Source organism: Musca domestica, unplaced genomic scaffold (genome assembly GCF_030504385.1).
Source record: "Musca domestica strain aabys unplaced genomic scaffold, Musca_domestica.polishedcontigs.V.1.1 4, whole genome shotgun sequence".
Lineage (NCBI taxonomy): Eukaryota > Metazoa > Arthropoda > Insecta > Diptera > Muscidae > Musca > Musca domestica.
The window spans coordinates 17216493-17244359 of record NW_026712328.1 but is presented as its reverse complement, the minus strand read 5'-3'; the positions used below and the strand labels follow the sequence as shown (position 1 = coordinate 17244359).

General features: G+C 34.6%; 1 protein-coding gene across 3 annotated transcripts in view; it reads right to left on the bottom strand.

The window, feature by feature from the left end:
- LOC101894995 (serine/threonine-protein kinase 32A) overlaps nucleotides 1-27867 on the bottom strand; it is a 123402-nt gene that overhangs the window by 24506 nt on the left and 71029 nt on the right. For all 3 annotated transcript variants that reach the window (XM_059126762.1, XM_059126761.1, XM_059126760.1), the window contains exons 5-7: nucleotides 25505-25575; nucleotides 19544-19632; nucleotides 11848-11885 (exon numbers count right to left, since the gene is read on the bottom strand). In XM_059126762.1, coding sequence (XP_058982745.1) covers nucleotides 11848-11885; nucleotides 19544-19632; nucleotides 25505-25575 — 198 coding nt within the window. The remainder of the gene's footprint in view (nucleotides 1-11847; nucleotides 11886-19543; nucleotides 19633-25504; nucleotides 25576-27867) is intronic.

Below are 27867 nucleotides of genomic sequence, written 5' to 3'. Positions count from 1 at the left end.
TTACTGATATCGAATGATATCTCAGAGATACGCTTGGATAAACTTTAAAACAACGGTACAACGTATCTATTTGAATGATTTGTTCACCGAAAAAGTTATCTATTTATTTTTAGAATCTTATGCGAAATAGAAATTGTTTACAACAAATAATTTCGAATTTTACTAAAGTAGTAATTTTGTCAGTTTTGTGTCTCAAACTCTTGGAAATTATATTTCTTGGTGTATTTAATGACAAAAATAGAGGACACATTGTTGTCACAGATATACATGCGTGTATACATACATACACAAATACACATCGCAAGTCACACAAACACAAGTCATTAGTTAATTGGTCCGATGCCAGTTCATTAATTCAGTATTTGCTTTGAAATTTTACTTACGTTGGCGTTGCTATTATGTAGTACATCTGACTATATATATGTATGTATGTACGAGGCATTGCCAAGCATCATTACTGACACCTATTATTATGGTAAAGACCACAATTTGTTTCGGTCTGTCTTTCACTCAATTGAACACACACTTTTCCAATCGTCGATGACACGGTGAAACGTTTTGTGAAAATTTGAATAAGTTACAAATTTTGTATTTTAAATTTATTGTCGACATTTCGACTTGAATAGACAAATATTTAGACCTTTTTTATCAATCTGCATACGAACAGGAGGTACACAACTATGCTGTTATGTCTATGCAGCCGATGTTCTTCAGCTGCACTGGATGAGAGAAGGACTCCGTGGACAGCATTTGTTCTTTATTGAGTTATAACATCAGTGACTGTATTCCGTTTGGAACACCTCTAAATATTGGTCGTAGACCCCATAAAGTATACACATTCATGTTCAGCATAAAATTCTAAGTCGATTTAATGATATCCGTCTGCCTGTCCTACCATCTGACCGCTTGTCCGTCTGTCTGTTGAAATCAAGATGCATTATTTGATGTGGAGCTTTGAAATTTGGCATACTTGTGTCTAGGATGGTTGGTATTGAAAATGGTATATCAGTATATGGTATATCAGTCTAGATTTTCGTATAGCTCTCATATAAGGGTACCTCCGGATATTCACGATTTAAGTTACATTTTCTAACGGATTTGTCTAAAATTTGGTATTTGTACTTCATAATTGGTTCTAACTCTGGTTGCATAACATTGTTTATATAGGTCTACGTTTTCCTACAGCTCCCATATAACTGTACCTTCGGATATTAGGTATTTTCACGATTAAAGCCACATTTTTAACTGCTTTGTCTAAAACTTGTTGGTCAAAGTTTGTATAGGTTCTAACTCCTAAGCCAGAACATTGCCCATATAGGTTCGAGTTTTCCTATAGAGACCATATAACGGTACCCCCGATATTCGGTATATGCTTCGAAATCGGAATTTGTAATTCACACTGGGTTCTACAACCGATGTCAGAACATTGTCCCTATTGGTCCACCGTTTCCATATGACGTTACACACAGATATTCGGCATTTTAATGATCCCAGCCACATTTTCCACGGAATTGTTTCCAATTTGGTATTTAAGACTCACAATAGATAATAATCCTTGTAGTAGAAACCTGTCTATGTAGGTTCCGTTTTGGTATGGCCCCATATAAAGGTTCCACCTATATTATTGTTTTTGAAATCATGATATCGGCAATGATCAGCAAATATTGAAAACTCAGACTACTGACACATTTATCCATGGAAAATATATGGTTTCAATCCCCAACTCTTTCTATTGGGTACTTGCAAGAGTATGGTGTCATTGGTCTTCTCTTCACGCGTTATATATCTCTTCCATCCGAGTTAGCAGTCAAGAATTTTGGGTGGAGAAATTTCAGTTCAGAAGATAGACTCAGAGTGACATAATCCTGCATGACAGTGAAAGAAAGACAGTCAAAGTGAAGGAGAACCATCCTAACCTAGAAATGGAACGAACTTTCTAGGATCTTTAATAGAAAGGAATATAGACTAATTGGATGTTTTAGAAATTGGTGGTGTTTATTACATTCAAAATGTTTAATATCAGCCCAAATAGGTTGAATTTTAGCTCATAAGGTCGAATTTAATGTAGAAGCAGATCTGTCAAATTTGCTTATAAAATGTATACTCGTTGTGGGAGGTGCCAAAAAGAGTGGACCAAAGCATTTTATTGTCCTAATTTGATTTGAGGGGTAAAAATAAATATAAATGTTTCAGATGCATTCGTTTTGCATCAGAATATTGGAGATAAATAGTCAACAACTAGAAGAGATGTGTAACACCTGACGTTGAAATAGAAATTTGGAGACTAATTAAATATTATGCCTTGCATTAGGGGATTAATAATTAATTGTGAGAAATTTAGGTGTCTGTTACATGTGTAATACTTTTCAGTCGCTGTAATTTGTTTTCTTTTTTGGTTATCTAGTAAATTTTACTGAACAACGTTCGTATTTCTACCAACTTCTTTTTTTTTTTAGTTTCACAGAAACTATTACTTTTGTCCACGAAAAACGCGCCACACATGTGTATGTTTGTGGCCGACATTCGTACAAATACCAATTTTCGTGACAGTCATTTTGTAAAAACCTTCATAAACCAATTTCAATAGTTTTTTTTCCTGAGTTCTCGTCATACGTATGTTGAGTGAAAATTGGATTTGTGATTTATGATGACAGTTACATGAAATGGTGCGGACATCCCTTCGTCCATCCATATGTACGTAGGTATGATAGCTCGACTCTCAAATCATTCATTAATTACAAATTGGCGTCGGTGGCGCAAAGTGATTTATGGCCGGGTCAAGATATTGACACGAACCACAAGATTCCTTATAAGATGAAGAAGATAATAAATGAATTCACATTAAAATTGTTAATGATAAGTTTTCCCGTTCGGGGGAAACGAAATTCACACAGGAGTAACATTAATTTTCATCATTCATTGTTGAGATGATATTAATTGAATGTTTCATGGGAATACGGTATGATAATGAAGTTATCTATCTATGTGACTTTTAGTGAGGGAAATAAGATTTGCAAAGTAAACATAAACAGACATTAGGAATTTACGAAAACACACACAAATAATTTAGTTAATGATAACCTTGAAGAAGAACAAAACGAGAGATAGAGAGAACAGGCTGAAAGAAATAAAAATAAATTCTCTTCGATTTTCCACTTCTTCGATTCAAATGACAACAAATAAAAATTTATTTATTTTAAAGGACTTCCATTATTATAATAAGTCTAATGCAATCATGAGATTTACGTGCATATGTGTGTGTTTGTACATATAATACCTTTAATATTGACCAATTAGTGTGGATTGAACCAACAATACGTATTAATGAAAAGCGAAAATTGACAAAAAATTGGCATTTTTGTGAAAACATTTTCTACAGCCCAAAATTTTTAAAAAGAAAACGCTTATAATATCTTCCCGCAGATGATGGTGGAGGGTATAACAAGTTTCCACTTAAAAATATTTGTTGTTCTTGTTTTTTTTTTTTTGTTACCAAAACAATGTGTTTTTAATAAAAGTATATAAAAAATTATACACTTAAAAATTAATACCTGAAAACTTCATACATGTTTGATGTCGAAAATTGGTTATATCCTCCTAAAAATGTTAATTTCGGTCCAAGTTGTAACATAGGCTTTGTATTCAAAATTTATTTAAAAAATCAGAACTAAAAAAAACTTTGAAAAACTCGTTTCAAATTTCGTATCCACCATTCTATGGAGGGTATATTAACTTTGTCATTCCGTTTGTAACTCCTCGAAATATTTATAATAGACCCTACAAAGTACATGTATTCTGGATCAGCGTAAAATTCTAGTGATGTCCGTCTGTCTGTCCGTCTGTCTGTCGGTCTGTTGTAATCACGCTATCTTTCGAAGGAATTGAGATAGAAGGCTAAAATTTTGCACATGCATAGTTTACCAATAGGCAGGTTAAGTTCGTAAATGGGTCATGCCGGTCCACGTTTTCGTATAGCCCCATATAACGGTACCTCCTGATATTCGGTATTTTGACGACTTCAGCTTCAAATTTCGTATTGAGAGATCTTAATGGGAACTACAACTTATGGGAAAAAATTCCTATGCAGGTCTACATCTTCGTGTAGCCTCCATATAACGGTACCTCCCGATTAGTAGAGCTCCCGTAAAAAAAAGAATTTATTTGAAGTAGATCATACCACCTATCAACATTAGGCTTTAGAGTAGTTATAGTTTGGTTTCAGAGGGAACTGATATATGGGAGGCATATCCAATTCTGAATCGATTTTAACTAAATATGACGGAGACATTTTAATCTTTTATACCAAATAACATTGCTATAGAGTGCATGAAAAGCATCATATTAAAAAATATATATCGGAGGCGAGTTTCACAAAATGGCGGATATTAGCCATTATTTGCACAATAAACCTGAAGTCGGATTATTATTAAATCTCATCCGATCACTATAAAATTTGGCAAAGGTATTTCCGAGCTCTACAAGATGTCTGGTAACAAATATCATTGTTGTCAAATGCATATTACGAATTTGATAGACTTTAACCCCAAATCGGATGAAACATATATATGGAAGCTAAGCTATATCTGAACCGATTTTCTCCAAATTGGTCGGATATATCAAAATTCAGGACTTTTGGTAAGATATTGGCCATTTGGTACACAATTAACCCGAAATCGGTTTAAGATATATATAGGAGCGATCTACAAATCAGAACCCATTTTGAATAAATTTTGTATTTCCGAGCTCTATAAGATATATAGTACCAAATATCATTGTTGTCGAATGGATATTACGAATGTGAGGGACTTAAGCGCTATATCGGATTAAACATATATATTGGACCTATAGCTAAATCTGAACCGATTTTCAACCAACCAAACTAAATTTTACGTACTTGCTTCTAGACTGAATTTGGTTTGATGTGCCAAAATACAGTTCATTTGGACTGATTTTGGCCATTTGGTAATTCTGTAAATCGAAATCGGTTTAAGATATATATGGGAGCTATATCCAAATCTGAACCCATCTTTATATAATTTGGCAGATGTATTTCTGGGCTGCATCTTATATCTGGTACCAAATATCATTGTTTTCGAATGCATATTACGAATTTGATAGACTTAAACACCAAATCGGATGAAACATATTTATGGGAGATATATCTATATTTGATGTACTTGCTTCTAGACTGAATTCGGTCGGATGTGCCGAAAATGCAGGTTATTTGGACTTATATTAGCCATTTGGTGCACAATTAACCCGAAATCGGTTGAAGATATATGGAAGCTACATCTAAATGTGAACCGATTATTTCAATAGGGTTCGTTCTTTGGCCAAACAAATATTGTTTTGCAAAATTTCAATCGGATAATAAATGTCACCTACATTTGTTCACATGGATGGACGGACGGACTGACATGCGTAAATCGTCTCAGAAAGTGATTCTATGAAGATCCTCAGAAGTAACTATGGGTCTATATCACTTCCTTCTTCCTGTTACAAATAAATGCAGAAAGACAAAATACCCTTACCACTATGTGGTGTAAGGTATAAAAAACTAGCAAGTGTCCGCTATATCATCAACGAAAAATCTACCTTAAAATTTTAGATTCGTCCCAACCGTCCGTGTTAGGCCTCTTTAGTACTCAAAATGCAAAATTTATTCAGCTTGACAAATCTTTTTAATCAAAACTTCATACATCGTACAAATTTTCAGAATTTCAAGGTTTTATATATTATTCAAGTATTTACCCTTTTTTGGGAAAGAATAATAGAAAAATGTTTACCTTTTACACAAAAAGTGTTCAAAATCTTTTATTTTGAAGTATACCAGGGAATATATTAGTAAAACCGTTGCAAAATGGACCGACTTCCGATTTTTTTTATCCAAAACTATTACAACGTACCCATATGTAAACCCTTGAAATCAATATCAAATTTCAGCTTAATCTATTCATTAAATTTCAAATTTGGTAACATTTAGTTTGCATATCCAAAACATCTACAGTCTAAATCCAACATTAGTACCATTTAGTACTTTTCGTAAAATTGTAGTACACATTTTCAACAGAGACCCCAATACCCAATTTAGTGCCACTTTACTTTAAGAACAAGTATAGTATCCTTACCGCAGACATCTACTCTATTTTTTCACCCAATACCAAATTTTGAACTATTTAGTGCTTTTACCTTCTCCAAATATTAACCTCAGATACCATTACTAATCTAATGATCAAGTTCAACCAAGACCAAATTTAATACCATTTAAAACATTCCGTACAATTATAATACGCACTTCCAATGTCCAGGCTACACATTGAGCAGCTACCCTAGTACCACATTTCAGATTTCAAGCACTATCTTTTCACCTAATACCAAATTGTACTAAATATAGTACTATTTAATATTTTCGTGCACTTGTAGTACAAATTTCCAAAACCACATCCTTATTATAAAACTTCTACCAATAGGGACAAATCTTTGGTACTAACACGTAATATCCAATTTTTTCATTGCTTAAATCGATCTACCGATATTTTCAAACAACATTTTGCTTACGGTCAAATTAAATTTTCCCACTTTTAATTCCAGATAATTCATTAAACTCTAAAGTATTTTAATTTTGATTGTTGTGTCATTTAATATTTCCACCAACATGAACTTTGTTAATATTTTAAATTATTTACACGAAAAATCTACTGCGACGGGTGTAAAACGACAAAGTTGAATATAACCTTTCGGTTATAATCTGGTTGTATTGAAGAAGAAGAGAACAGCGCAAACATTAAACTCTTATATCATGCGGTTGATTTGAGCAACTTTGGATGGCCTTAAAGCATCTTCTCCGGATTTACGCAAACAGACAAAAGTCAGATTAACGTGACGACGAGGCACTCATGTGTGACTCGGCGTGTATTTAAAATTTACACACATCTGGTGCGCGTGCCATGTCAGAAACAGTCAGCAGATTTTCACTTTTCATCATTATCGTCTTTAGACATATGAAGAAAGTTTTGTTTTACGTCTGAACTTTGGTGGAAAAATTGTTGCTCTAAAGCTGCCATAATCAGACGTTGTGGGGGTGTGGGTCATAAAATAAACAAAAAGTAAGAAGATCGACGGCAAAGATAAATAGAGTTTAGATTTAAAAGATTTCTCGATCACCATGTGCAATGGCATAATTAATTCTAATCATTGTAACATTTTTAAATATTAAAAAATAATATAAATTCGTGTTTGTAAAATTAATGGTGTGTAGAGAGTGTATAGTAACACCAACCCCGTCAATATTTAACATTTTAATTAATAACGGTTTTTTCGAGGTCGAGCTTTATGGCTAAAGAGGTATATATCATTTGGTACGAGAAAAACGTCTGCCTGTCTGCCATTGCTGACGTTAACTCCTTCTGTAGTGGGATTCTCTAATATTTTTGGAGTTACTGAAAAATATTGCTAAAATTAAAGTTGGCAGCAATGTTGCTATCGGTAGGACTTAACGAGTACTTTATTTTAGTCATCAATTTGCCGAAATTATAAGCATTTTAATATATTATATTAACCGATTTTCAGTTCGGTTGCTCAATAAATGAGTTAGAAAATTCCACTAATGATACCTCCACCAGATAATTTACGTATGTTTATTTTAACTTCGAACAACGCAAAATTTCCACCAACATCTAGTGTGAATATGAGACTTATCGGCCAACTCTTCTGATACCTTTCCAATAATTTTCGTTAACAATCTGAAATCCCAATATAGACTTATTCTTTTTTGTACCTTCCTCACAAAAGAAAAAGATTTTCCAAAAAAATATATATCCCAATATATTACATTAAAGTTAGGAAGTAGTCAATATGTCTAAATCTGCACGTCGTAATATTTGTATGAGACATAGAATAATCATAAAGCAAGTCAGATCAGCAAGTTCAGACTGATACGTTCTAACTTGATTAAGTACGTTTTAGCACGAATTACCGAAATTCCGACTAGCGGTAGAATCTTGAAATTTACCCTGGCTGTGGCTGTTGATGTGCGATAAGGCGGAGTTTTGTCATCTCGTCAAAAAGGTACTAAAGTACAAAAAGGCATTTTTAAAATTTTGAATGTTTTCAATATAGCGTTGTTTTCAGATATAGCGTTGCTTTTGGCAAACTTATCGAATTTCAGAATATCAGCTCTTGTGTAGCTAGTATTCTGAAATTCGATAATTGGCTTTGTCTGAACCATTTTTTTGCAAAATCCGATTTCGTAAATTTTTATTTCCTATATTAACTTTGTCTTTTCTCAAAATACTTATGTATACGGGTGAAAAGAAAAAATTACAACCAACTTCAGACTGCTGTCATTTCTAATCCACTCGTCCGACAGCTGTTAAAATTATTCCAGCGACAGCTCATTATATTGCTTGCAAGCGTACAAAAGCATTTTGGTGAGAATTTTCCAGAAAAAAAGTTATTCGTCGTGGAATTTAAGCGTGATAGTGTGATTTCTTTATATTTGGCTGGAAAATCACAAGTGGCTATCGTAAGAGCACTCCAGCATTTAAATGTGAATAAATCGTTTGTGTCTCGTACCATCGCTAGTTACCGTTATATTGGTAGCGTAGCCCGACGTCAAGGAAGTGGACGGAAGAAAACAATAACATCAGCAGAAATGGTTCAAAAAGTAAAAAACGCGACTTGATCGAAACCCGCGTCGCAGTGGCCGAAAAATGGCTCGTGTGCTGAACATATCGCAATATTCCATTCGGCAAATATTGAAAATTGAGCTCGAGGTAAAGTCATTGAAATTTCAAAAAGTGCAAGAACTTACACCTCAACAGGAAGAAAATAGACTCAAAAGAGCTAAAGATTGGTTCCCTTGGCCGAAAGTGGTGAACTGTCGAATTTGGTTTTCTCCGATGAGAAAACATTCGTTGTCCAGCAGTTTGTAAAAAAACAAAATGATCGTGTTTACTTGCCAAGAGGTCAGCTGAAAACGGGCACCGTCGGTTGGCCACCAGAACTCAAGCGCCGACCATGGTGATGGTGAGGGCCGCCATAACAGCCGATGATCACTCTACGCTCGTATTAATCGACCATGGCATCAGAATAAATGTCGAATATAATCGCGAAAATATTCTAGAAAATATTCTGGAATATTTTGGCCGCAGACCTTGGACATTCTAACAGGACTCAGCACTATCGCACTCAGCACGCGCCACCCAAGATTTTTTACAAAATGAGGTTCCTCGATTCATTTCCAGCGCACAAGGGCCACCAAAATCTCTGAATACCAATCCGTTGGACTATTGTGTCTGCAGTATTTTGCAAAGCTAGGTTGGCAATAACAAATACCAAAGGCTCGATCACCTCAAGCAAGCGCTTCACCGAGAATGGGCCAATATTCCGCAGAGCAACATTCGGGCAGCGTGTGACGGTTTCATTGGCCGTTTAAGGCCACAATTCGTGTCAAAAATGACAAATGTAAACCTATTCTAAAATTTGATGCTATTTCCGACATTTCTTGCTTTCATTCAAAAAATTTTAAAAATGTAAGAAATATGGCTATAACTTTGTTGCAGTTTTTTTATCTCACCTTGTACAGACGATCGACTCCAAATGTCTTAAAACGGTTTTGATTCAAAGAGATGTAGGGTCCATAACCGTTATTTCGATGAAGCACGTTTTGGTCGTATCAAATGATATATACCCTCTGCAGCCTCTGAGGGTAAAAAAACAGATGGGAAAACGATTCTTCAATTTTCGTTCGCTCACAAGTAATATCATTTACCTCATGCCCAATTAACATTCGATCTTGAATTCTATCCCTGACTATAAATATTTAAGTTCCTTGCAATAATCATAGGAATCCAACATGTTTGCTAAGTAATCGATATTTTAATTTAGTTTTCTGTTTGAGGACATAATCGTTTGCATTGATTGTTCTTACGCATAATTAAAACCAGTAAAGAAAGTCCTAAAGTCGGGCGGGGCCGATTTTATGATACCCTACACCACTTTGCTAATTTAGTTGAGCTCCACTTAATAATTAAAAGTTTTTATGGGAGAATTCAATCATACACGCTATGATTATAATTATAATTTAAAATTCAAAGGACTTAATATGCCAAAGCATTTGTATCTTTTAAATTCGGACTTGTATTGCCCATTTGGTGCGAAATTAATTTGAAATCGGATAAAAATATATATGGAAACTATATCCAAATCTGAACCGATCTTGATAAAATTTGGCAAAGATATTTCTGAGCTGTATTTGATATTTCCCTGAATATCGTTGTTACGGAGTGCGTATTACGGCTGTGGGTAACAAATACAACAAATCGGATGAACAATATATATGGGAGCTATAACTATATCTGAACCGATCTTCACCAAATTTGGCACACTACCTTCTAGACTTAATTCGGTCGTATGTGCCAAATTCCATCCCATTTGGACAAATATTAGACGTTTGGTGCACAATAAATGGTAAATCGGACGAAGTTATATATGGGAGCTATATCCAAATCTGAACCGATCTCGATAAAATTTAGCAAAGGTATTTCTGAGCTGCATTTGATATATTTCCCCAAATATTGTTGTTACAGAGTGCATATTACGGCTGCGGAGGACAAAAATAACAAATCGGATGAACAATATATATGGGAGCTATAGCTATATCTGAACCGATTTCGATAAAATTTGGCATACTTATTTTCAGGCCTAATTTGGTTGTATGTGCAAAATTCCATACTATTCGGGCTGATAATACACGTTTGGTGCACAATAAAAGGCAAATCGGACGAAGATATATATGGGAGCTATATCTAAATTTTGACCGATTATTTCCAATTTCAATAGGGTTCGTCCTTGGGCCAAACAAATGATTTGTGCAAAATTTCATCTGGATAGGGCAATAAATGCGAACTGTACTTTGTTTACAAAAATACATGGACAGACGGACAGACGGACGGACGGACGGACATGCATAAATCGACTCAGAATGTGATTCTATGCAGATCATCAAAAGGAACTGTGGGTCTATCTCGTTTCCTTTTGCCTGTTACAAACAAATGCACAAAGACATAATACCCTGACCACCTAGTGGTGTAGGGTATAATGAACATTTTCAATTATTGCCATACAAATTGTAATACCTACTTAAGAATTTACGTCACGCTGGAGAATGGTTGTTGCAAGGACGTCACGACTCACATACACACAACCACACTCGATTGTCGTTTATCCGCCATGAATGAAAATGTATGTATGTGTGCGGGTGTGTGTATGTATGTATGTAAATTGGTATGCATTTTTATAAGCAGTTTCCGCATAATTTGCATGCGAGCTTTTGTGATGATGCCCTGCTTGTAAGCCAAGAGAATATTCATAAGTGTTCGGTTCATGGAAATTGAATCCCGTCGTTGTCGTCATCGTCGTCGATTATTTGCCAAGAACGGCAAGGAATGTTCAGTGTTGCCATTGACAATCGTTGGGTGATTTTCAAGAGTGGTATGAACAGCGAGCGACAAGAGTAATATTAATGAGATTATTCACAGCAGGCATTTATGAGAGCATATTAAACACTCTGCTCTATGGCTGGTGGAGTGTTGAAAACTGCATTCTCTGCTGTTTCATCGCAGGGATATAAAGGATATAAACATGTATGTAAAATTGCGTGCATGAGACATGAATGGCGTGTTTGCAACTTAAGGTTTATTTTACAGGCGTCGTTCATGTCAGTTACAATTATGTGGTAAACGCACTTACTTAAAGATTTTGATTTTAAATTTGAAGGTTTTATATGAATTTTTTATACAAAAATATAAATATGTATAAACGTGTGTGTTTTTTATATTTCCTTACCAGCACCATCTAATAAAATGTTATCCGGTTTAACATCTCTGAAAAAAAAAGAAAATCGAATAGAAAATTTAATTTAAAAATTCAGGTGAATTCATTTAAATCTATGATCACTACAAATATTGTAAGTATGTTTTTTATACCCTCCACCATACATAGTATGGAGGGTATATTAAGTTCGTCATTCCGTTTGTAACTCATCGAAATAATAATTTTAGACCTAACAAAGTATATATATATTCTTGATCAGCGTAAAATTCTAAAGACGTCTGTCCGTATGTTGTAAACACGCTAGAGTCAAAACGAATTAAGATAGGAGGTTAAAATTTTGCACAGATCAGTCTTCTGTCTGCTGGCAGGTCAAGTTCGAAGATGGACTATATCGGTCCACGATATCGTATAGTCACCATGTAACGGTACCTCTGATATTCGGTATTTTGATGATTTTAGGCACATTTTTCAATGATTTGTCTGAGATTCTAAGAAAGAGTTTTTTTTGTGAGTACTTTAACCCCTGGAATAGAATTGCCTATGAAGGTTCACGTCTTCGTATAGCCCCCATATAACAATGTCTCCCGATATTCGGGTTTTTGATGATTTTAGCGACATTATTTACCGGAATTGTTTCTAATTTGGTATTTGAAGTTCGTAATGGATACTACAGCCTATGATAGAAAATTGTCTATGTAGGTCCACGTCTTCGTATAGCGCCATATAATGATACCTCTCTATATTCGGTTTTTGATGTTTTAAGGGACAATATTCAACGGAATTGTTTCGCAATTTCGTATGTGAAGCTTGTAGGGTATTAAAACCTATGGCGGAGAATTGTCTATATAGGTCCACGTCTACAGTTAGGCCACATATAACGGCACCATATATAAGGTCCACGAAATTGTATATTTCCCATATAACGGTACCTTTCGATATTCGCTATTTTGTTAAATTTAGCCACATTTTTTTATGGAATTGTCTGAAAATCCACACAAGGAGTTCCTTCAGAGTACTTTATCCTCTGGAAGAGAATTATCTATATAGGTCCACGATATCGTATAACCTCCATACTGTATCCCCCGATATTCGTTATTTAGATGATTTTATCGACATTTTATACCAGTTCGTAATGGGTACTACAGCCTATGACAAAAAATTGGGTATGCTTGTCCATATCTTCGTATAGCCTCCATATAAATGTGTTCATTTGAGCGGTATTTTTCAATGAGAATTTCTTGGAAGTTTTTTAAGTTCCTTCAAATTGGTGGAGGGTATTAAAAGTTCTTAAACCTATAGCTATATCTAAATCAATTTTATAGACGTTTTTATCGGCTAATTCTTTGTACGTGTGTTTTTGTAGTATGCAAAAGTAAAGGAGACAGACCTAAAATTCCTGAAATTTTGTAAAAACAATAAAAATATTCAATACGGACTTTTTATACCCTACACCACATAGTGGTAAGGGTATTAAATCTTTGTGCATTTGTTTGTAACATGGAGAAGGAGGATCTCCATAGAATCACTTTCTGAGTTGATTTATGCATGTCAGTCCGTCCGTCTGTCAATGTATTCTTGTGAACAAAGTGCAGGTCGCATTTATTATCCGATTGAGATGAAATTTTGCACAAATCATTTGTTTGGCCCAAGGACGAACCCTATTGAAATTGGAGGTAACCGGTAAAAATTTAGATATAGCTCCCATATATATCTTCGTCTGATTTGCTTTTTATTGTGCACCAAACGTGTAATATCAGCCCGAATAGTATGGAATTTTACACATACAACCAAATTAGGCCTGAAAATAAGTGTGCCAAATTTGATCGAAATCGGATCAGATATAGCTATAGCTCCCATATGTATTTTTTTCATCTGATTTGTTATGTTTGTCCTCCGCAGCCGTAATATGCACTCTGTAACAACAATATTTGGACAAATATATCAAATGCAGCTCAGAAATACCTTTGCTAAATTTCATGGAGATCGGTTCAGATTTGGATATAGCTCCCATATATAACATCGTCCGATTTATCTTTTATTGTGCACCAAACGTCTAATAGAATGGAATTTTTCACATACGACCGAATTGAGTTTAGAAGGTAGTATACCAAATTTGGTGAAGATCGGTTCAGAAATAGCTATAGCTTCCATATATATTGTTCATCCGATTTGTTGTATTTGTTACCCACAGCCCTAATAAGCACTCCGTAACAACGATATTCGGGGAATATATCAAATACAGCTCAGAAATATTTTTGCCAAATTTTATTGAGATCGGTTCAGATTTGGATATAGCTCCCATATATATCTTTATTTGATTTCAAATTAATTTTTCACCAAATGGGCAATACAAGTCTGAATTTAAAAGATACAAATGCTTCGGCATATTTAGTCCTTTGAACTTTAAATTATAATCATAGCGTGTATGATTGAATTCCCCCATAAAAACTTTTAATTGTTATGTGGAGCTCTACTAAATTAGCAAAGTGGTGTAGGGTATCATAAAGTCGGCCCCGCCCGACTTTAGAACTTTCTTTACTGGTTTACTTTTCCAACTGGTTTCAAGCGAAATGTAAGAATCATATTTGAATACTTGTGCGAATTTTGGAAAAAATCAAGAATTTCAAATTAGAAGAGTGTTGATTATCTATACAGGGTGAGATTAAAAAAGTACAACAAAGTCAAACGCCATAATTTTTATATATATTTTTTTAATTTTATTGAATGTAGGTGAAAAATGTCGAAAATAGCATCAAATTTTAGAATAAGTGAGGATTTGTTCGAATTTGTCACATATGGCAAGAATTATGGCTTTCGAACGGCCAATGAAACCGTCACACGCTGCCCGAATGTTGCTCTGTGGTATTTCGGCCTATTTCCGGCGAAGCGCTTGCTTGAGGTGATCGACACTTTGGTATTTTTTAATAATATTGAAATCTTGATGGAAGCAGAGTTGATAAAAGTTTTTGTTGCTGGGAATGTGTACTAAGTGTGACAACTGAACTCAATGGTTTTATATTTGGTTTTGGTTGAACGGACATTGGGGTCACTACTGGTGGATAGGATTGTGAAAGAAAATGTTTGGAAAAGGGTTCAACAAGCGTACGCAAGCTACTAAATAGTACTAAATTTGGTATTTCGTGAACGGATACTGATTGATATTTAAAATTTGGCATTAGGATCACTGTTACTGTTAAGAGTTCGGTATTTGGGAAGAAAAAGAGCTGAAAACTTCAAATTTGGAGTAAGAGTCTTCGATGTAGGATGGACAAACGAACAATACGTGCGCCAAAAGTACTTATAAACACTAAATTTGGTACCATTTAAATTTAGGTGAACGAATAGAGGTAAAACCTTTGAAAATTGGTATGTGAAAATTGGGATGTAGGGTTAATGTGAGGAGGTAGTTTGTAAATATGTATTGAATCACTGTGACAGTGTAGCTTTTAGAAAAGTACTTAATGGTATTAAGCTTGCTTTTAGTGTAGGAATATAGCTGAAGTTGTGATTTTTGCTATTTATATAGATAAAGCACGAAAGGTGCTAAAAACGATGGGAGCTGAAAATATAAATTTTGGTATTTGGATCAAGCCGTTTTTATACCCTACACCACATAGTGGTAAGGGTATTATGTCTTTGTGCATTTGTTTGTAACATGGAGAAGCAAGCGAGATAGACCCATAGATATATATATTTTGAGTCGATTTACGCATCTCAGTCCATCCATGTATTCTTGTTAACAAAATGCAGGTTGCATTTATTATCCGATTGAGATAAAATTTTGCAAACGATTATTGTTTGGCCCAAGGACGAACTCCATTAAAATTGGTGATATTCGGATCAGATTTTGGTGTTAATCGGATCAGTCCTAATGATCTGAATATTGATACATCCCACCTAATTAAGTCTAGCAGCAAGCAAATCAAATTCGGTTCAGATATAGCAGTAGTTCTCATCTATATATATAAATGTAAGTTGTGTTAGTTACTACGCTTATAACTTAAGAACCGCTGGATTAATTTTAACGATTCACACAAATTCGGAGTTGTCTACTCTCCGAAAAGGATAATATCCAAAAAATCGCGTAAAAATGTGATATATTAACATTTTCATTTTGAATTTTCAAATGTACAATAGTAATGTTTTATTTTGCATGATTTTTTTCCATTTTGACTTACTTTTTTCTAATGTACATTTGTAGTGTTTTTTTATATTTTATTTTTGAATTCGAATATTTATACCAATTTATTTAATTGACTTGATTTCTTGAGAACTGAAATTGATGGCGGGTTACATGGAAGTGTAGTAGCGAATTATGTGGTGGCGAAACGGAATAGATGATATCGAAATAATTTAACGCGGTCACACCAAAGTTAAAAGATAATTACTTTTTCTAAATCACTGAAAAATCATGAAAAAGAGATCTCATTGCAAAAATAAAAAAAAAAACATTTTCAATGGAATCGAATTTTAAAGTAATAGTACATTCTATTGACAAACTTTGTAAGGAAGGATCTTAAAACATTTGCTGTAAAAAATCAGCGAAAAAGTTGAAGACTTTTTCAATTTGTTATTCTTTTTTTTGTCAATTTTTTTTTGTGAACAAAATAAAGAATAATTTTTCACTAAAAAAATTGAATAAGTGCGAAATAGGATGTTAACTGACATCTACCTTTCAACTCCTGGGCCTACATCGTGGGTTAGCTGGAAGATGCGAACACGTTTAAACAAACAAAAATGACCGAAAAAGCTTAATGGGGCTCATTTCAAAGCGTGACAATGATCCGTCCAATGAGAGCTCAAAATGCAAAATTCTTTGGGAGAATAATAAGTAATATACCAATATTGAAATAAAAGGTGCAAAATAGTAGAGCGAATGGGACTTTTAGTAAGAAAAGGTTTTATATCCTTCCAGAAATTCTTCCCAAACATTCAAAATACATAAAATCACTTTTGCAGGTCTTTATATCGATCATAACTCATGGATAAGGGAACAACCCGATTTCATATTTATATAACCATCTATGATTTAAGTTATTTTTGGGGTCTTGGCCGGTCACTTTTTTCATTTTTTGGCCCTTATTTGACATTTTTGTTTCTAAGGGGGTAGATAACCTCTTCGCATAAAATTTGAAATTTTCAGAGTAGGGCCCATATTGGTATTGACCACATTCATCAATTGATTTGGCTAAAAAATTTTATTTATGCCACCCTGGGGTAGGGAACCATCATACAGATAATTGCCACATAGGAATTTATTTAAGTAAAGTCCCCACATTGGAGTATCCCCAAGTCCACTTTCACATCTAATGTGTGGTCAGAAAAGAAAATTTTGTATTCTATTGAATTTTTAACCCCCAAGAGAATATTGGTTGGGAACGTAGATTTGGGATGTGCATCCATATGAAATAAATTGTGGAAACATGAACAAATTACAAATATAAGAAAGTAGCACGGGACCGAATATTTGTTTAATCATTATTGAATTATCCTATGATGAAAATATGGACTTTAAGGGGTCTCCAACTTACAATTTAAATGGCAAATAAAATTAATTCCCATCTTATCATTCTGCCCTCAATTATGAGGTGGATAAAACTATTTTTACTTATTTAAATCACGCGAAATGCTATGACATGCTATATTGTTCTGCTATATTTTTGATTTGGCCTCTATTTGTCATCTTGGATTATAAGGGGTAGAAGAAAGTTTTCAATGTAGGTCGATGTTTCGGAGTAGTGCCCATATAAAGAAGGTACCTCCTAATTTAACCACATTTCAAAGAATTTGGCTAATAATGCGTATTAGGGGGGTGAAAATCTTACACTAAAATTTCAACATATCTACAAATTTTAGAATTTTTATCCATGTTATAATACCCTCTCAAGTCCACCTTTTGGCGGACAAACAGACTGACATGGTTAGGGGGACTTATGAGGACTCTAATGCACAATCTAAGTTGCTAATGGGTTTAAAAAAGTAATTAACTTTGGCTATTCTTAAATCATTCAGCCCTCAATTATGTAGTATACAAAATACAGCAAATTCCAAATTACTGCTCATTTGACTGGAAGATTTTGCTAAGATTTTTACCATATTAAAAATTAATTTGATCCCTTATATGGCGATAAGATTGATATATACTTTTTAATAGATTTGTATAGCACATCCACACAGTTGAAGCCCACGGTTTAAATATTGAAGCCCACTGGTTAAAAATGGGTACAGGTATTTTAAAACACTTTAAATCGACCTGTACGTGAACACTTATATCAGTCATATCTGTGAATAATTATGCTTGGGAATATATGCATAGTAGACAAAAACTACGGGCCGGCAACGCGGACCGGGCCAGCTAGTATATATATATTTCATCCGATTTGGGGTTTAAAGTCCCTCACATTCGTAATATGCACTCCAGAAAAACGATCGTTCGTACCAGATACTAAATACTGCTCTGAAATAAGTGTATCAAATTTTGTAAAGATCGGTTCAGATTTGGATATAGCTCCCATATATATCTTTAACCGATTTCGGGTTAATTGCGCACCAAATTGCCAGTATCAGTCCAAAAGTCCTGAATTTTGGTACATCCAACCAAATTCAGTCTAGAAGCAAATACATCGACTTCGGAGAAAATCGGTTCATATATAGCTATTGCTCCCATAGATATGTTTCATCCGATTTTGTGTTTAAGTCCCTAATAAAATGCATTCGACAACAATGATATTTGGTACCAGATATCTTATAGAGTTCAGAAATACCTCTGCTAAATGTTATCAAGATCGGTTCGGATTTGGATATAGGTCCTATATATCTTCAACCGATTTGGGATTAGTTGTGTACCAAATGGCCAATATATGTCGAAAGTCCTGAATTTTGGTACATCCAACCGAATTCAGTCTAGAAGCAAGTACATCAAATTTGATGTTTAAGTCCCTCTCATATATACCCTTAATCTGATTTCAAGTTTAGTGTGAAAATAATGGAGAATATCAGCCCAAATGCAGTGAATTTCGGGACGTACGTTTTCATTTTGTGCAACTCGGCTCCGATATATATATTCTTAATATAATCCTTCTCCAAGTAATATCATGCACTCTATAGCAAACTATAACTGCCATAAAGCAAAATGTTGATAGATGGTATGATCTACTTCAAATACATTTTTATGTTACGGGAGCTATATTATATATACATAGTTATGTAGGGTATCATATAGTCGGCCCCGCCCGACTTTTGACTTTTCCTTACTGGTTAATGAAGTATCCGTCAAATATAAAACTTCCAATTAGAACCTCTGGATCATCGGTTAAAATCTATATAAAATAAAATCTGAAGTTATTAAAGCTGAGCTTTACTCACATCTCATCTCAAGTGGAATGGTAGGCGAATATATTATCTGAAATGCAGAAACTGGTTCTTAATGAAACGCAAATACAACCATTTTTCTGCTAAAACTACTGCATTGAAACATAATAACCTTGGCCACAGCATGCCGCAGGGCATAAATCCTTATGTTCCCCCAAACACATGTTATCCGTATTTCACATGTTTTTTCCCTCTGTACCTAAAAACTCTTTTTTTTTGTAGAAATTACATTTCACATGTTTTCATTGACGCTTAGGGCTAATTTATCATCGTTGTTTACAAATTGCTCTGCTGTAGTCGATGTAAAAGTTTTCCACATGAATGCACATTAACTCACCTGTGAACGACACGTTGCAGTTGCAAATAGTCTAAAGCACTTCCAAGTTCACACACGAATAAGGCAACAGATTCTTCAGAGAACTCCACCTGAAAGCAAGGGAATAAAAGAGGAAAAAAAAAACACATGAATATGAATTCAGCAAATACATGTTCAGTGATACACATACATACGCCTACGCATACATGCACGTTTACGTACACACCAACGTTAGTTGTTTTGGTTTATGAATAATAAAGAGAAACATGGTAAATAAGCCAAATTTATGAGTCCATATGGTAAATAAATACAAAACTAAATAACCAAAAAGAAAGAAAGAAAAAACAACGAAACAAAAGCTAAATTGTAACATCTGAACCGAAAGTTATCAACAAAATAATAAAATAAGAATGCAAATAAACAAAAGAAATCGTTTCTAATAATAAAGCACCCTGAAAAAGTTTTATATTGTTGTAAATAATTTATGACTGGGAAAATTTATTGCGATGAACAGTACGTAAATTTAAGCGAGGTTACTTCTGATTACATTCTTGAACTCCTTGGTATTGTTTTGACACCTCCAGAGAAACTGTAAATTTTTGTGGAATATCGCCGGGGGTAAATATGAGGTATTTTACTGATGTTTGGACCTTTATTAAATCCATACCCAACCTTGAATATACAATTTGAAAATGAACACGTTAGAAAGAATCAATCGGTTTGTCAGTAGACCATTATGACCACTTAAACCTCACAAAAATTTAGGAGCTGTATGAATCGGAAAAAAGGTAATGTAAACTAAGTAGCTTCTGCAATAGCAATAAGTGGGAAATATTTCTCAGGAAATAAAAAATCAACACAACATTTATTTTCATTACCAAGTAATTAGTAATACCGGCACTAAATGAGCTCGTTATACTACTAAACCAAGATGCATCGTTGGCAACCGGAGAAAAGAAAACAACATTTGATTATTTATTAATGAGGCAGGAGTCGAAATAACTGTTAATTTTAAATGTGCAGTATGTGAAAGGAAGGTTATGGTAACATTAATTTTAAATGTAAAATAATTCTTTTCTGCTTTTTCGACTTTTAAGGAACAAAAACAGCCAATTTCTTCAGGCGAATTTCCGTCGTCGATTTGTAGGTTGATTTGTTAAAAGTTTCCAAGTTAGCGAGTTTATGCTGGGTATATTTATACCCTCAGCCATATGTATGGCTATAGAGGGTATATATTATTTGATAGGTCAAAACGTGCCTAGTCGAAATAACGGTTATAGACCCTGCGTCTCGTTAGACCAAATCCGTTACAGGACATTTGAAGTCGATCTAGGGATGTCCGTCCGTCTGTCTGTCTGTCTGTCTGGCTGGTGCACACGATAATTCTCGAAGGGAGTATCCGATTTGATCCAAACTTAGTACATCGTAATATTATTGTCAAATTTAGATTGAGTTCGGAGATGGGCAGTATCGGTCCGATTGTCTTTAAATTACACACATCACAATATTTTTATTAACCAAGGCCAGGTGTGAAGATGGAATATATTGGTTCACTAGTTCTGGTACCTCCCCCACAAAGGGTAAAATTTTGAGTATTCATGAAGCTCATAAAACACGAAATTAACATCTGTGTCGATTGGTACATCTCAATATTTCCATAAACTCTATATCTTTTATAAATATGGTAAAGATGGGACCATTTTTTCTAGTACCTCCCCCACAAAGGGTCAACATCCGATATCATTCACACTTGGTACATCTCAATATTTCAGTCAACACAAGATCTGTTATAAAGATGGTAGAGAACGGAATATTCTTCTGGTATCTCTTCCACATAGGGTTCAAGATTTTGAGAAACAAAACGCTGAAAGAAAGCGAGATAAGCATCCAACTCTCTTCAAATTTCACACATCCAAACATTTTTGCTAATGCAGGATCTGTTGTGAAGACAATATATATCTGCCAACCACTTCTGGTATCTCACCCATCAAGGGTCACAATTTCCAATACTTATATCTGTCATTATTATAAAATTGGATATAAATATTCGATTTCCTTCAAATTGCCGATACCAATACTTTTGTCTGTATTAGATGAAGTATGAAAATGGAATACTTCGGTCCGCTATATCTAATTTTATATTACACATTTCCCAAAAATGATCACATATCTCATATAAAGTGAATCAAGTGGTCCATATAGTCCAAATCTGGCCAGCTGCTTCGAAACCTACCCCAAAAGTTTGAATAATTATAACTCAAGGCTGGGGGTAAACATCTGTCGGCAAAACCGACTGATACGGTTCTACTAGTTTTATATATCTATAAAAGAGGAAAACTTTTGTACGGTTGATTGTTTGTAATTTACAGAAACAAAAACTGCTAAACAGATTTTCCGAAAGTTTTCAAACATACTAAAACATGACTTAAGGCTAGGCTATATAAACTTTTGAAATTCCATTTGGAACTGGAGATATAGCCTCAGAATTCAAAAACTTTATTTTTTGAATGCACATGTCTATAGATACAGTCTTCAAACGTGGAATGTGTAATGGAATTCGGTACAAAAATAAATTTGCCAACTTATATTGAATTCGGTTCAGATTTGGATATAGCTCCCACACACATTTTTGAGCGACTTCTCATATTTGGTGCACCAAATACGATATGTATCCCGATTCGAACGTTGCTCTGTGCTAAGTGTTTATGAACCTACATGGTCCAAAGAAACATGGGGACTAAAATCCACGTATTCAGCGAACTCTGGAATCTTGAATATGTGACACTATTAATGCGGAGTGATCAAAAAATTTAATATTTATCAAAATGTATCAAATGCATTGTAGGATATACATCAGATTTTTTTATAAAACTCACGAAAGCTAGAGACTGGGGTACAAAAAGTTTTTAGAATAACGTGTTGAAAAACTACTAAAATTACTTATATGACTTAATATTGCAACATTGATCTGGAGCGATCAAGAGACCCAAAGCTTGATTTTTTGTGACTTTATCTGTAACGGTCTTGAGGTTTTCGGAAATACTTTTAATATATTTTCTGCAAGATGTTCTTTAATTCGAACATAATTTGGGTACTACAGAACACGCGACGATTGAAATCATGATTTCGTTTAATATTTGGCCTCTAACAATGCAACCGAAAAATTTTAATGAAGGTGTGTAGACTTCATTTTTATTACCTTCATCATAGAATGGGTGGATATTAAGCTTGTCATTGCGTTTATAACACCTCGAAATATACATTTTAGACCCCACAAAGTGTTTGTATTCTTGACCATTCTTGATATTTTATGTCGAGGAAATTAGTATAGCTTCCGAACGAATGAAGTTTGTTGAATATCTACAGGACTTTTGTATAGAAATTGACCGAAGTAGGTACCCGTATTGGTATAGGCCCCATATAACTGTTCTGCCAGATATAAGGTATTTTGGTTGTTTTATTCATAATTTGATTTTTATACCCTCACCATACATGGTATGGAGGGTATATTAAGTTCGTCATTCCGTTTGTAACTCAAAGAAATAATAATTTTGGACCCAACAATGTATACATATTCTTGAGTAGCGTAAAATCCTAAGAAGATTTAGCCCTGTCCGTCCATCCATCTGTTGTTATCACGCTAGGGTCAAAACGGTAGGAAGTTAAAATTTTGCACAGATCTGTCTTTTCTCTGCAGGCAGGTCAAGTTCGAAGACGGGCTATATCGGTCCACGATATCGTGTAGCCCCCATGTAACGGTACCCTCCGGTATTCGGCATTTAGATGATTTTAGCCACATTTTCAACGGAATTGTCTGAAAATTCACACAAGGAGTTCCTTGTAGTGTTTTATCCTTTGGAAGAGAATTACGTACATAGGTCAATGATATCGTATAGCCCCCATATAACGGTACCCCCCGATATTCGGCATTTTGATGATTTTAGCGTCATTATTCGCCGGAGTAGTTTCAATGTTACAGCCTGTTACAGAGAACTGTCTATGCAGGTCCAGGTCTACGTATAGTTCTGATATAACAGTACCTCCCTATATACGGTATTTTGATGATTTTAGCTACATTATTCACCGTTTTTTCACTTTTCGAATTTGAATATGGTAATGGCTTATAACACACACTGCTTATGCAGGTCCACGTCGTATAGACCCAAATATGCCGGCTATATTCAGTATTTTTAAGATTTTAACAGAATTTTTACGGATTTTATTTTTGAAAATGTCCAAATTCGTTCCAAATGGTGGAAGGTATTCAAAGTTCGGCCCGGTCGAACTTACTGCTTTTTAACTTGTTACTTGTAATACCCTCCTCGAAATATGCATAATAAGCCCTATGAAGTATATATATTCTGGATCAGCGTAAAATTCTAAGATCTAGCGATGTCCGTCTGTCTGTTGTAATCTGTTGTAAGTAATATCTTTCGACCGAATTGAGATAGAAGGCTAAAATTTTGGATACATGTATAGTTTACCAGTGGGCCAGTTAAGTTCGTAAATGGGCTATGTTGGCCCATATAACGGTCGTATAGCCCCCATATAACGGTACCTTCCGATATTCGGTATATTCATGATTTTAGCGACATTATTTATCGGAATTATTTCACACGCTATCTTCGAACAAATTGAGATAGAAGGCTAAAATTTTGCACACATGTATATTAAGTTCCTAAATGGGCCATGTAGGTCCAAGTTATCATATAGCCTCCATATAACGGTACCTCCTGATATTCGGTATTTTGATGATTTTAGCGACATTGTTTACCGGAATCGTTTCAAATTTGGTATTTGAAGTTCGTAATGGATACTACATCCTAAATCAAAAAATGAGTCATGTAGGTCCACGTCTTCATATAGCCCCCATATAACGGTACCCCCCGATATTCGGTATTTTGATGATTTTAGCGACATTGTTTACCGGAATCGTTTCAAATTTGGTATTTGAAGTTCGTAATGGATACTACACCCAAAGTCAAAAAATGAGCCATGTAGGTCCACGTCTTTGTATAGCCCCCATATACCATACCCCAAGATATTTGGTATTTTTATGATTTTAGCGACATTATTTGCAGGGATTGTTTCATGTGAAGTTCGCAATGGATACTTCAGCCCATGCCAGAATATTGTCTGTGCAGGTCCACGTCTTCGTATAGCCCCCATATAACGGTACCCCCCATATTCGGAATTTTGATGATTTTAGCTACATTATAAACAGATTTTTCTTCAAGTTTCGCATTTAAATATTGTAATAATTTATGACAGAAGTTGCCTATGCAGGCCCACGTCGTCGTATAAGCATTCAGCATTTTTAAGATTTTAACAGAATTTTTAACGGGTTTTATTTTTTGGAAATTGCCAAATTTGTACCAAATGGTGGAGGGTATTAAAAGTTCGGCCCGGCCGAACTTACAGCTTTTTTACTTGTTCTTGCCTAGAATTGAAGAAATGAGAGAGGAGGGCATGACAATTAATACAAAATTTTGAATGGTCTCGTGACTTTGGTCAAAGACCAATTTATAAGGGTTAACATGGCTATATGACAGTATTTGAAGAATAAAATTGGATAAAAGAAGCCAGGAAAGTACTGGTTTTAGCTCTGTGAGAATTATTCGAACGGGGTATTATGTTCCTCCGACAACATCCTACCTTAATATTACATTATTTATAACCCACAAAATAAATAATTATAGACCAAACATTTATATTAGGAATGGTCGGCCCACTCTTCTATAGCATTTGTTTTTATGTTTATCAAATAAGCCTTCGTGTGAAGAAAATCGATTACTCATTGAGATGTAACGATCCTCTATTATATGCAACCCTTTCGAGTTGTGTGTACAAACGTGTGTTTGTATGCATATGTGTATATGTGAAAGTCCTTTCAATTCGGCAATTGTGATTAAGAACATATATCAATAACAATTCGATCAAAGACGAATGAAGCTTCATTTGTACTTTTTGTTTTTGACTTACTCTGTTTTGTAGATGATATCTTAAATCACCGCCTGTCAGCAGGTCGCAAACCATAAATAAATCCTCTTCATCTGCAAGGATAATAAAGAGAGAAACATATAAAAAGGATACTATGAAAATAAATACCAGCATATACATATACATATGTACATTCATGTGTGGACACATTTGTATATATTCATTAAATGTATGTGCGTGTACACAATAACAAAAACACAAATATATCACATGCATTTATTTTCTTAAACACACTCCCACCAGGGTAAGTTTTTCTGCTGTGTCCAACCACTTACACGCACACACCCCCACAAGCACACACACACCGACAGACACTCTTCAAGTAAAGAGTCACAACCCAAATAGGATTTCCTCCTTCATCCAATGAAATATGGATGGTTGGAAGTGGTAAACATGCTTTTTGAATCCCTTCAAGGACGACGTTTCCTTTGGTTACAGCACTTCGTTTGTGTAAGCAAAATACGATTGAAGCCCCTCCATTTGTAGCCATGTACGTCGAGTTTTGGAATAACCTGCATATAATTACAAAAAGGAACAAAGGAAGAATGCAAATCCTTGAAAATGTTAAAAAAATCCACTTAAATGTTATTTCAAATGTTATTCTTTTTATACCCTCCACCATACATAGTATGGAGGGTATATTAATTTCGTCATTCCGTTTGTAACTCATCGAAATAATAATTTATATTTTTGATCAGCGTAAAATTCTAAGATTATTTAGTCCTGTCCGTCCGTCCGTCTGTTGTAATCACGCTACAGTGAAAACGAATTAAGATATGAAGCTAAAATTTTGCAAAGATCTGTCTTTTGTCTGCAGGCAGGTCAAGTTCGTTTCGTTCGTATATCCCCCATACAATGGTACCCCGATATTCGGTATTTTGACGATTTTAGCCACAATTTTCAGTGGAATTGTCTGAAAATTCACAAAAGGAGTTCTTCGTAACTACTTTACCCTTGGAAGGGAATTGCTTATATAGGTTCACGATATCGTATAACGTCCATATAACGGCACTTTCCGATATTCGGTATTTTTATGATATTAGCCACATTTTTAATGGAATTGTCTGAAAATCCACACAAGGAGTTCATTGTGAGTACTGTATGTCCTGGAAGAGAATTATCTATATGGGTCCACGATATCGTATGGCTTCCATATAACGGTATTCGATATTCTGTCGATATTCGGTATCTCGATATTCTGTATTTTTATGATTTGAGCTAAGTTTTTCAATGGAATTGTCTTAAAATCCACACAAGTGCTCCCTTCTAAGTACTTTACCCCTTAGAAGAGGATTGTCTAAATTGGTCCACGTTTTAGTATAACGCCCATATAACGGTACACCCAGATATTTGGTATTTTCATGATTCTTGCGACATTATTAAAATATCGAATTATTTCAAATTTAGTCCATAAAGTTCGAAACCGTTACTACAGCCTATGACACAAATTACGTATGCAGGACCATGTCTTCGTATAGCTCCCATATAGCGGTTTTCATTGGAGCGGTATTTTTCGACAGAATTTTTTAGAAATTTTTCAAGTTTCTTCCTTAGCTGCTTTTTTACTTGTTTCTACTTAATTCTCCGCCTCGCTTTGTTGATGTTGCGGATGTTTTCTTAAAGCAGACTTAACAATAAACATAAACACCAATTCATTTTGTGCACCCTCATGGAATGTTGATATGAGTAAAAACGTAAATTCATATACAAATAAAGAGTGCATTTTCTTGGAATTGAACTCTGCAACTTTGCAGTTCACAATACCGACTAAAAAAAGGCTGAACTTGCAGTTTCCAAAGGGACCGATATCGCCTGCAAAGTTTGCAAAACTGAATGCACACAAGGCAAACTATGTTTACTACAAACTATATAACTTTTAAGAGCCCTAAAATGGTAAGAGATATAATTTTGACTGAAATTGAAACGAAATGGACAGGGGTAGAATCTTTTAATTTGTCTTAACGTCCAATGAGATATGTGTGTTCATATCACATAGCTTACAGAACGGTTTAAACTGCAATCTTAACACGGGACTTTTAGCTTAGGGTTTGTTATACCCATCTTATATCTATTTCTGCTGTCAGTTTTAACAAATTCTAAATCTGAAACTATTTTCACCAATTTTAATCACCACAAAAAAAAAAAAAAAAAAACACAAAAAGAAATTAATTAAAAACCTGAAAAAATATATAAGTTCGGGCCGATCTATTAATACCCTCCACCATTTGGAACGATCTTGGCAATTTTCAAAAAAAAGGAAACAAATTCTGTTAAAATCTTAAAAATATCGAATGTAGCCATTATATTAAGGTCTATACGACGACGTGGACCTGCATAGGCAACTT